Source organism: Hemicordylus capensis, chromosome 2, assembly GCF_027244095.1.
Source record: "Hemicordylus capensis ecotype Gifberg chromosome 2, rHemCap1.1.pri, whole genome shotgun sequence".
Taxonomy (NCBI): domain Eukaryota; kingdom Metazoa; phylum Chordata; class Lepidosauria; order Squamata; family Cordylidae; genus Hemicordylus; species Hemicordylus capensis.
The window spans coordinates 209699949-209712401 of record NC_069658.1 but is presented as its reverse complement, the minus strand read 5'-3'; the positions used below and the strand labels follow the sequence as shown (position 1 = coordinate 209712401).

The following is a 12453-nucleotide window of genomic DNA, read 5'->3' as shown; positions in this document are numbered from 1 at the left end:
GTGGCACGTGCGCGCTTATAGTACTGCAACTTCCGGGCAACGACGGGGGCAGGGGCGGCAGGGAGGAACGCGGCCGCCCCCAAAACTTTGATTTAAACTGCAGCGCCGGAGGGGGGAGAACAGCGGGAGGGGTAAGTTCTACCCCCCTGCCCTTAAAGGTAGACACCCCCCCTCAGTGCCAGACCGGTCCGGTTCGTGCACATCCCTAGCAGGCATAGGAGCATAGGCAGCTGCCATGTACTGAGTCAGACCCTTGGTCTATCTAGCTCAGTATTCTCTTCACAGACTGGCAGCGGCTTCTGCAAGGTTGCAGGCAGGAGTCTCTTTCAGCCCAATCTTGGAGATGCTGCCAGGGAGGGAACTGGGAACCTTCTTCTGCTCTTCCCAGAGTGGCTCCATCCCCTACGGCTGTTTTTGCACTATGGGAGTTGTAGTTCAAAAACAGCTGGAGGGCCAAGGTTCCCCACCCCTGCCCTACGGGGAGTATCTTATAGCACTTGCACATCAAGTCTCTCATTCATATGCAACCAGGGCAGACCTTGCTTAGCTAAGGGGACAAGTCATGCTTGCTACCACAAGACCAGCTCTCCTCTCCGCATGGATTTCGCATGGATTCCAAGAGTTTGGGTCATAGCGACAGAGACGCTTCCAGCATTGCCTTTTATTTATTTTGTACATGTTTATACAGCCCAAATACAAATCTCTAGGCAGCTGACCTCACTTTTCCCCTCATCTGAATTCCTCTCCAGATGTTCTGAATCACCTGCTCTCATTTCAAAACAGGAACAGATGCTTTAGGAGTCCCCCATTTTTTTTATTTTATCCGTTTATAATTTTTCACAGAACCTAGCACATGTGCTCTGGGACATGGCTTTCAACACCATCCTGTTTTCCCAGGGGTGATGTGCACATAGGGTTTTTTGGTTTTTTTAAAGCACAGAACAAAAAAGCAATTCTGACATGGCCGTATCTATGAGTGTGTGTGTATCAAAATTATTGACGTGCACTTTGATAAAACACTGCAAAAAAAGCACCAGATGGGATGGTATGTATCAGTGCCACAAGAGTCTTTTTATGTAGTTTTTGCGCAGGAGCACACGGAGCGCATCAGTAAAACACCACAAAGAATCCTGTGACACTGAATCATGCTGTCACAATGGTTGCTTTTTTGCAGTGTTTTACCAAAGTTAACACTGAGAATTTTCATCCTTCCCTCTCTGTTTTAACAAACCACACACGTTCCAATTCTGGAAGTAATTTTGGAACTTCTCCTAATTACACTGGAATCAAGAAGGAGAAAAGGGAGGCAGCACAGAATTAAAATGCACAACATTAAAGGAGCAATGTGTCATTAGGGAGGCAGCATTTAAGGTTTCTAGATTGCTATTTTTCCTTCGTGGCTATGTTAAAAAGAAGAAATATTAACAGGCAATGATTAATGTATACTAACGGTTGGTTTTTTGTTTTGTTTTGTTTTAAGGCAGAAGAGATTTTAAAGTCCTAAATGCTGGAAGGCTCTAAAATCCCAGCCATGACAACAACAGCAAAACACATGGAAAAGAAAAGCTTCTTTTTTCCAGTGACAAGAATTTTCAAAAGCTTGTAAAACTCTAGCCGTAACAGTGGCGGCATAGAATCTGAGCTGTCAGTTTTATTCAGTGTTATCCAAGGAGGCAAAGGGCTCCCCAAAAGACAATCAGTGGGTGTTCTTCTTTTCTCTGCAATACATCAATGCCCTTTGCTCATTCTGTTTGATTGGCTATTGCACATTGCTGGAAAAGAATAAATTATTATCTTTTCAACAGAACAATATAGGAGGGCGAGTGCTGGGGGAGCATGGCACCCACAGGCCAAAAATGGGGAAGACCCATAGTTCAGAGTCCTAGATTCAGTCCCTGGTAGTATCTGGAGGTAGGGTTGGTAGGGTTTTTCACACAACGCATAATCCACTTGTGGAACTCTCTGCCACAGGATGTGGTGACAGCCAACAACCTGGATGGCTTGAAGAGGGGTTTGGATCACTTCATGGAGGAGAGGTCTATCGACGGCTACTAGTCGGAGGGCTACAGGCCACCTCCAGCCTCAAAGGCAGGATGCCTCTGAGTACCAGTTGCAGGGGAGCAACAGCAAGTAAGATGAAATGCCTTCACCTCTTCCCTGTAGGCTTCTTGGGAGGCATCTGGTGGGCCACTGTGTGAAACAGGATGCTGAACTGGATGGGCCTCCTTGGGCCTGATCCAGCAGGGCTGTTCTTATGTTCTTAAAGACCCCTGTCTGGAACCCTGGAGAACTGCTGCCAGTCAGTGTAGGCAATGCTGAGCTAGATGGACCGAGGGATAGACTCTGCACAAGTCAGCTGCGCATATTTAGGGATATCATGGCTGATGGATCCATTATCTATTACCTTGTCTAAATTTTAAATGTCACCAAAGCTAGTGTTAAGCTGTATTTCTTGACCATATATCCTTATACAGTATATCCTTAACTTTTCGGAGAGGAGAGCTGGTCTTGTGGTAGCAAGCTATGACTTATCCCCCTAGCTAAGCAGGGTCCACCCTGGTTGCATATGAATGGGAGACTTGATGTGTGAGCATTGTAAGGTATGCCCCTCTTAGGGGATGGAGCTGCTCTGGGAAGAGCATCTACGTTCCCAGTTCCCTCCCTGGCAGTATCTCCAAGATAGGGCTGAGAGAGATTCCTGCCTGCAACCTCGGAGAAGCCGCTGCCAGTCTGTGAAGACAATACTGAGAGCTAGATGGACCCATAGTCTGACTCAGTATATGGCAGCTTCCTATGTCCTTATGACTGCAAGACCTGTTGGACTGTAGATCAGTCTGCCTCGTGCCGTGGAGGGCTCTCCTTGAAACAGGGAGGCTGGACAGCCCTGCCAGGGATGCTGTGACAGATTCATAGGAACATAGGAAGCTGCCCTATACCGAGTCAGACCCTTGGTCCATCTCGCTCAGGATTGTCTTCACAGGCTGGCAGCGGCTTCTCCAAGGCTGCAGGCAGGAATCTCTCTCAGCCCTGTCTTGGAGATGCTGCCAGGGAGGCAGGCGGGTAACAATGATAGGGCAAGGGGAGACAGTTGTCTGGGGGCCCCACTGCCTGGAGGGGCACCCCAGAGGCACCTCATGTGACTCCCCATTGCCCCCTGCCCAGCCCCATAGCCTCTCAGCCACTTGCCCTCTTCGCCGTCTCTCCTGCTTGTTCTGCTGGCCACAATCCTTTTCTCCCGCCTCTCAGCTGATCGGCGGGTGGGCGGGGCTTCCACGGAGGCCTCCGTGTAGGCCGCAGTGAAGCCTGAACTCGAGTAGGGCCCAAGCCAGCCAGGAAGGAGGAGGCAGCCAGAGTGCTCTCTGCAGCAGAAGACCCCTTGCTGCCCTGCTTAACCCAGACCAGCATTTGCCAGGTAGAGTCTGAACTCCTTTTTGTGGTTACCTTTCCCGCCCCACCCCCCCCATATATAGGCATCTGCTTGCCATAGGGCTTGGATATGGGGGGGGGGGAGGGACCGAGAAGTCTCTGAATATTTATTTTGAAACAGCTTAGAAAATTTGCTGACTTAAAAAAAACTATCTAAAAAGTCCTATAAGTGGCTTGTTTCATGGCAGAAAATTGCAAAAACTTCTGGAACAGTATTTTATTAACTTTATTTATTCATTCATTCATTTATAAATGCACGTATGTTCAAGTTGTTTTGCAACCCAGAAGGTCTGAGTGAGAACTGTGAAGCATGTGCGGTGCTTTTATTTTATTTTATTTTTCTTGTGTGTGAACTGCTCCCCAATAACTTGCAGGGACTTCAGGGTCAATCTGGCCCACATGTGAATGCAGCACCTCCATTCCAGAGGAGATGTGTCTTAAAGGGCTTTAAAAGCCTCCTGTGAAAAACCTCCTGCAATCAAACTTGACTGAATTTGTTCAGAATTCTGGGAAAACAATCATAGGCTCACCCTGCATGGTTGAAAGTCTCCTTTGCTAATCTGCAGCGAGGGGCCCATTTTAATAATTCATCTTTCTAGTGTGTTCTAGGCATTAAAAGTAAAACAAATGTATAGTACTCAATGTATATCACTATATATTGTGACGTGTGCGTGTGTGTATTCAGTGAAATGTATTTGCAGGCAGCATACTTATTTTGGAATATCAGACTTAAATCCTTGGGGGCCTGGGGTGTGCGGAGGCCCTGGACTTTGCGGGGGGGGGGGGGGGGCCCATTTTAAAATCTTGTCTCTGGGCCCACTCCAACCTTGCTACGCCCCTGCAGGGAGGGTACATGGAATTTCTGCATGCAACATGCAGATTCTCTTCCAAGAGAGGCTCCATCCCCTAAGGGGAATATCTCACAGTGATTACATGCAGTCTCCCATTTGAATGCAAACCAGGGAAGGCCCTGCTTAGCTAAGCATGCTTGCTACCACAAGACCAGCTCTCCTCCCACAGTGAACAAGGAGTTAAGCTAGGTCCCCTCCAGCTCTGGCCTTCTATGATTCTTGTGGTTGCTGCTTCTTGTGGCAGGGAGTTCCATAAGTCAGTCAGGCATTTTCTTCAAAAGACTTCTTTTTGCCACCTGCCACAAACCATCTTCTCAGGGGGTGAGCCTGACTTCCCACCTCATGAGCCAGGGTGAGACATTCCTCTCAGCCCAGCCTGGCCTTCAACTCTGACCGTCTGTGTCCTGCCTCTGGTTCTCTGTCTCTCATGCACTCCTCACGCCCCCTTCGTCATCTCAGAAGAAGGATTCAATGGGAGTTATAACAGAATTGTGGCAACGGGGGAGCAAAGACCCTGGCACTCGACATGCTGTGCACCCCGCTCTCTGCAAAATATTTGAACCGTGGGCCAGAACGTCATTTGCGGGCCCGGTTGGGTTCCCTCCGTTCCAGTAAACCGATCTCTCTCATTTTCACCACTCACAAAGGAGGTGACGTTTACAAGCCAGATGGGGTGAGGATGTCTCTGTTTTATTTAGAATTATAAGAGAGCAGTAAAAAACCAAACAAAAACCCAGGAGGCCTCCAGTTTTATTCTTCCTCACAGCTTCAAGCCCTGGTCTCAGATGACGGCAAAAGGAAAGACAGACCAGAAGAGAAGAGCAGACGTGGCCAGGACTGTAGCACAACCCTCATATTTCTTACTTATTTCATTTTATATCCTGCTCTTATATCTAAGGATCCCAGAGTGGTGTACTACATACTAGAAGTTTCTCCTCACAACAACCCTGTGGAGTAGGTTAGGCTGAGAGAGAAGTGACTGGCCCAGAGTCACCCAGCAAGTATCATAGTTCAATGGGGATTTGAACTCGGGTCTCCTTGGTCCTAGTCCAGCACTCTAACCACTACACCACACTGGCTCTGGACTGAATGTCTGGACTGTACCACTTTGGACTGCAGGCAGGAACTGGCTTCATGGGATGTCCTTCATTTATTATTCATTCATTATTTATTTGTTCGATTTTTAGACCGCCCTTACAGAATAGCTCAGGGCGGTTCACAAATATAATAAAACAGTTAAAATCAATCAGTGATTGGGAATGAAAATTTTAAAATACAATAAAACAGCTAAAAAACACCACAATTCAAAACCTTATAAAAAACCTTTAAAATAATTTAAAACCCTTTAAAATAATTTAAAACCCTTTAAAAACCCATTAAAAATCCCTTTAAAACAATTAAAAACCCTTAAAAACCCTTTAAAACAATTAAAAAACCCTGGAAGGCCAGGCTGCACAGATAGGTCTTTAGGGCCCTCCTAAATGGCAATAAAGAATTCAAATTACGGATTTCTGCAGGGAGCGCATTCCACAATCTAGGAGCGGCTACAGAGAAGGCCCGCCTCTGGGTCACCACCAGATGAGCCGGTGGCAACTGGAGCCGGACCTCCTCAGATGATCTTAGCATGTGGTGGGGATCAGACCGAGGAAGGCGCTCTTCATTAACAAAACAAAACAACCCCCCCCCAAAATAGAACGCCAAGGAGATTAGCCTTTTCCAGTGCAGTGGTTCAAGTGCTGGACTAGGACCGGGGAGACCCGAGTTCAAATCCACCACCAGCCATGAAACTCACTGGGTGACTCTGGGCCAGTCACTTCTCTCTCCGCCTCACCGACCTCACAGGATTGCATACCTGCCAAGGTGGCCCTATTTTCCCATTCACCTGAATGGGAAAACGGCGATTGTTGTGAGGATAAATGTAACCAAGCGCACCTCTTTGGGCTCCTTGGAGGAAGAGTTAGATATAAATGCAATAAACAAAACAAAACAAAACAAAGGTGCAGGCCAAAGACAAGTTGTTCACCTTGAGGGAGAACTAGGCTGTTGAGAGACCACAGAATATTTATGTTCATAAGCATCACTCACCAGCAGAGGGAGCCAGCAGACGCTCGCAATAATCATGATCCCCACAAGCTGAACCATCATCTCGACCTCGCTGTCCCGCCGACGCTGCACAGATTCGGAGTCGTGGTAGACCCGGCAGAGGGTCACCACACTGACCGTGTTGAGGACGAAGGAGAGGCCCACGCAGAAGATGCCCAGCAGGGCGAATGCAAAGCAGAAGGTCACATTCTTGGCATCGTGGAACAGAGTCAGGAAGCACCAGGAATTGGGGTACTGCAAGGTGTAATCCCCCAGGCCCAAGAGGGGCAAGAGGCCTAGGGAAAAGCCCAAGGCCCACACCAAGCCCACCAGGTTCCAGGCTCGGCGTTTCGACAGGCGAGTGGAGCGGGAAAAGGGCCGGGTGATGCCCACGAAGCGTTCCCCGGCCATGGTGGCTCCCAGCAGCAGCGGGCACTGCCCGAAGAAGACCATGGCGAGGCCCATGAAGTTGCAGAGGTGGCAGCCAGGGTCCACCGCCGTCCACTGGAAGCGGATGAAGTGGTAGGGCACCACGATGCAGCTGGTCACCAGGAGGCCCATGAAGTCCGTCACCACCAGGCCGCACAGGAAGACCAGGAAGGAGGAGCGGGAGCCGCTGTGCATCTTCCGGGAGGAGCTGACCAGCACGCAGAAGGCAAAGAGGTTGGAGCAGAGGCCGATGAGGCCGAAGGTGGTGGAGAACCACGGCGAGGCGATGAGTTGCCCCTCCTTGCTGACGTTGCCTGGGCGGAAGCAGGAGCCCAGCCTGCTGGAGTTGCTTAGCTCCATAGTCAGGAACAACGGGGCCTCGTATTCCATTCAAAACATTTATTTGATCTGTGTATCTGCCATATTTATATGCCACCTGATATATCTATCTGGCTATAACTATTGCCCTTTTCAGCGGGATCTCATGGCTCAGGGCCCCACTCTCTCTCCTCCTGAGAGCGAGACGCAACCTCACATATTCCTCACTCATTCCACTTTGTCATGAGTCCAAGCTCTGGAGAGAGAGAGAGAGAGAGAGAGAGAGAGAGAGATTTTCATGTATCTCTGTCTTTTGTTGTTGTTGTTGTTACTGAAGACATTTATAAATTCATCCCCTCCAAATATTTCTCAGACAAAACGGGCACATTTCTTTTGCACACGTTCCTAATAAACATACCTTGGTCTGCAGCACCCTTTAGGAAAAAATGCCCACAAACATTACAAAAGAGAAAACAGCACCCACAAGTTACACTTCCATCAGGAAGATATTATCACACCAGCAAAGGCCTCATTCAAATACTCATTTATATAGCTTTTAAAACCAGCATAATCTCATGAAACATTTCATTCATTCAATTTATATACTGCCCTTCCTAAAGTAGCTCAGGATAGTTTACATTAAAATGAAAAACCATTTAAAAACAGATTAAAATTAAAATTAGTAAAGTTGTGCGATGTTTTGTGGTGCCGATTTAAAACCACAGTTGAAATCCGTTGCCTCCTACAATAGGCAAGTGCAGCTTTTTCCCCCCTTCCAACCCAAATGCGACTTTATAGGGCTGTAAAGGTAAAGTGTGCCATCGAGTCAGTTTCAATTCCTGGCACCCACAGAGTTGGTAGAACACAGGAGTGGTTGACCATTGCTTCCTCCCATGCAGTATGAGATGATGCCTTTCAGCATCTGCCTATATCGCTGCTGCCTGGTATAGGTGTTAGGGAAACATACCAGCGGGATTTCGAACTGGCAACCTCTTGCTCACTAGGCAAGTTACTTCCCCGCTGTGCCATTAGATACCACGAAAAGCCAGGCTAAAAAGATGAGTCTTTATAAGGCTCCCCTGAAGGCCTCCAGGAAAGATAATCCTCTTAGATCCACGGGCAGTGAGTGCGTTCCACAACCCAGGGGTGACTAACTGAGAAGGCCCGATCCAAAGTCGCCAGCAGATGAACCAGTGGCACCCGAAGACGGACCCCTCCTGATGGTCTCAATGAGTGGTGGGGATCTTGTAGAGAAAGGTGTTCCCTCAGGTCAGCACTCTGCACCTTGCCCGGAAACATATCAGCAGTCAAATCAATTGTTTAAGGACAGGCATAATATGGTCTCTCCGGGTTGCCCCAGAGAGCATCCTGGCTGCTGCATTTTGGACTAAGTGACGTTTCCGAACTACGTCCAGAGGCAGCTAGACACAGAGCGCGACATTAATACCGCTGGTTTTTAATGTAGTTGACGATTCCATTTAGCAGGGACGAAAAGTGAAAAAGGTGGCAGGCAAGCTTGAAATTGACCATATGAATATTTCTAGTAATAATAATTTGCTAACTCTGCCCTTCTCTCTCTCCCGCCAGCTGTTGAAAAACCAGGAGGGTGTTTCTTCTTTGGCTTCGAGAGACAGTAAAACCGCATCACTTCTCCTACAAAACGGTTCAGGGCAGACCTCAGCAGCTGCCGTGTCCAAAAAAGCAGCCTGTCTTTGCAATCATGACCGCGCAGGGATGGGGCAGGTGCACGAAACAGGTGCCCTGTTTGAGAAGCGAGAACCCAAAAACAAACTTCTTCAAACCTCAAACCACCAGCAGAAAAGGATGTGGCAAAAGTGCATTTTGGAAAACACCCCCTCGGATTTCTTGGCTCTGGTTGCTGCATTGAAGGCTGAGATCCTGGCGTTCAGCTATGCAGTCATAATTTCCGTCCCCCACCCCTTGAGGAATCCAGGCACTGATGTTCCTTGGACACCCATATTCATAAATCAGTTCCAGATCCCTAGGGCTCAGGGGCGTAGCAAGGTTGGAGTGGGCCCAGAGACAAGATTTTAAAATACGCCCCCCCTCACTGAAGCTCAGCTCATGAAGGAAAGAAATCTTAAATGATGCCTACTCTCACCAATTAAAGCAACCCCCCCCAAAAAAACCCCTCGTCATCCTTACTCCCATGGATTTGAACCCTGAAGAGTGGATGCCCAGAGAATTACAATGCCATGACCCCTCCGGGGGAAAAATACTGCACAAGTGGACCCTGGGATTATCTCGGTTGACTCAGCCACCCGAGCAAAGCCATTTGGGGAAAGTTATGCTAGAGCGATCATTCCCCTTTCTGCACACTGTTTAAACAAACTTGTTTGTGGATTCTCTGCTGCCAAATGGGACGTAAATCAGCCCAGCACTCCGGAATGGATGAGCTCATTTCTTCTGCCTCAAATTAGGACCCAAGAAATCCTGATTTTCATATCAAACAGGGGGACGCTCCTACCCCAGTGGGGAGTGGGGTGGGGTTGGCGGACAGTTCCATGAAAACGGCGCCCCAGTGCACAGCCACCGTGAAGAAGGCAAATTCCCTGCTAGGAATCGCTTAGGGAAGGGACTGCAAATAACGACAAACACCACAATGCCCGAATACAAATCTAGAGCAGAGCCATACTCGGAATCCTGTGTGCCATTCTGGAAGCGAAGAGTCAAAAAGAGTTTTGTGGTCTTACTTGATTTTAATACTTTAATGGGATTTTATGGGGTCTTATTGTATTAGCTCTTGTAAACCGCCCTGGGATATGTTTTCTGAAAGGCGGTGTGTAAGTTGAACAATAAGGGAGGAGAAGAGGAGGGGGAAATGCTTCTTGGAGGGGGGGAGCCTTTGACACTCAGGCAATCAGGAGGTAGGGGCACAAGACAGAGGTGTATAAAACTGAGAGGAATTCCCCTCTCTATCCTCAAACACTAGAAGCCAGGGTTAGCCAACGAAACCAATCAGCAGGAGTGTATCGTTGGCAATTAGTCATGCGGGCCTTATGGAGCCTCCACACCCAGAGGCAGTCTACCCCTGCATACCAGCTGCAGGGAAGGCACTCTGGGAGAAGGCTGATCTGCTTCTGGGGCTCTGCAGAAGCCAGTGTGCAAAGCAGGAGAATGGCCAAGAGACCCTCGCTCTGACCTGGGTTCTTCTACCAGTATATGGCAGCTACTTTGGAGAGGAGAGCTGGTCTTGCGGTAGAAAGCATGACTTGTCCCCTTAAGTTAAGCAGGGTCTGCCCTGGTTGCATATGAATGGGAGACTTGATGTGCAAGCACTGTCAGAGATTCCCCTCAGGGGGTGGGAAGAGCAGAAGGTTCCTAGTCCCCTCCCTGGTAGCATCTCCAAGATCGGGCTGAGAGAGATTCCTGCCTGCAACCTTGGAGAAGCCGCTGCCAGTCTGTGAAGACAATACTGAGCTAGATAGACCAATGGTCTGACTCAGTATATGGCAGCTTCCTATGTTCCTATGACATCTGACCCGCAGACTGGACAAACATCTGCGTTCGCTTACCCCAAATTATAAATCAATCCTGCAAGACAGCAAAGAATTCCCATCCTGCTGGTAATTGATGCAAGCCGGAAGGAGGAGTCAGCCAAGGGTTGAGGAGCAGCAGCAGCAGACGGGCCAGGCCTCCCTGGGAGATCAAACCCGACACTATAAGAAGGAGAGAACATCCTCCTGGGGCCCGGGACGGAGAAACAGAAGCTAACCCAGCCTGATCGTGTGGCTCCCGGTCAGATGGATAAGCATGTCGTCTGCCGAATACAGACCAGAAGTTTTAGTTTAGTGGGACTCCACCAATCTGCATTTGTCGGACTACAGGAGAGAATGGCACCAAGGTTTGGTTCAAACTGGGATTTCATGGTGGAGCCGCAGCCAAAGCGGGACAGGGGATTCTGGGAATGCGGCCTAAAAATGTACTGTGAGGGTACAGTTGTCAAGGGGCAAGTAGTTCCACAGTCTTAGAACCATGACTAAAAAGATTCTAATTGCCCATGAAATGGATCGCCAGGAAATCTAGGACCAGCAAACGGAGGTACTTTTTCACACAACACATAATCCACTTGTGGAACTCTCTGCCACAAGATGTGGTGACAGCCAACCACCTGGATGGCTTGGAGAGGGGTTTGGATCACTCCATGGAGGAGAGGTCTATCAAGGGCTACTAGTCGGAGGGATACAGACCACCTCCAGCCTCCGAGACAGGATGCCTCTGAGGGGAGTCACAGCAGGAGAGAGGGCCTGCCCCTTTCAACTCCTGCCTGTGGCTTCCAGCGGCATCTGGTGGGCCACTGCGTGAATGAGGATGCTGGACTAGATGGGCCTCCTTGGGCCTGATCCAGCAGGGCTGTTCTGATGTTCTTATGACTGTTCATGAGACCACCAAGCGACCTTCTGACGGCAGAAGAACCTGCTCCAGCCGTGGTCAGGCATCAGACTCAGTGCAGTTCCACTCCCACCTCCATCTCTGAGAACAGCCTATGCTATATGTATCCGGGGGTGGTGGGGCGGATTTTATTATGTTCATATCTGGGGTCACCATGGCCCCCAGACACCGCCCGTGTATCGTTGTGCCCCTGATCTGCATATAATCACCTAGCAGGGGTCAGGAGGACCCAGACGGAAGTTATTTGTATTAAGGACTGTTGAAATAAATGAGACATTACTTGGTCTGAATCACCGGAGAAGCTCCGTCATTTCATACTACGTTGGGTCGTCAGTTCTCACGGAAATTATGGCGAGAGATTCATGCCACACACACACACACACACACACACACACACACCGTCCCCAGCAATATTTTGCATCAGATCAGGCCATTCAAGAGTCACCTGGGAGAAGGGTGTTGTTGCTTCCTGGAGACGCCAACTGTTCCACAAGTGTGCAAGGCTCACAGGATCCTAGAGTTAGAGGGAGCCCAAGAGCAGAGCTGGTCTTGGGTTAGCAAGCATGAATTGCCCCCTCTGCTAAGCAGGGTCTACCCCAGTTTGCATGTGGATGGGAGACTACATGTGTGAGCACTGGAAGAGATTCCCCTCAGGGGATGGAGCCGCTCTGGGAAGAGCAGAAGGTTCCAAGTTCCCTCCCTGGCGGCAGCATCTCCAAGATAGGGCTGAGAGAGACTCGTGCCTGCAACCTTGGAGAAGCTGCTGCCAGCCTGGGAAGACAGTACTGAGCTAAATGGACCAATGGCCTGACTCAGTATATGGCAGCTCCCTATGTTCCTATGCCATCTAGTCCAGTCCGAGGCAGGGATTCCCCCAACGGAGGGCTGCCGGGATGGGAAATCAGGACAGAGGGGAGGGACGGGAGTCTAGATC

The 12453-nt window shown here is 49.2% G+C and overlaps 1 protein-coding gene across 2 annotated transcripts in view; it reads right to left on the bottom strand.

Annotated features, from left to right (window-relative positions):
• Window positions 1-12453, bottom strand: part of TBXA2R (thromboxane A2 receptor) — a 35572-nt gene that overhangs the window by 451 nt on the left and 22668 nt on the right. For both annotated transcript variants that reach the window (XM_053289209.1, XM_053289210.1), the window contains one exon: window positions 6363-7362. In XM_053289209.1, the coding sequence (XP_053145184.1) occupies window positions 6363-7178 (816 nt within the window). In that variant the 5' untranslated portion in view covers window positions 7179-7362. The remainder of the gene's footprint in view (window positions 1-6362; window positions 7363-12453) is intronic.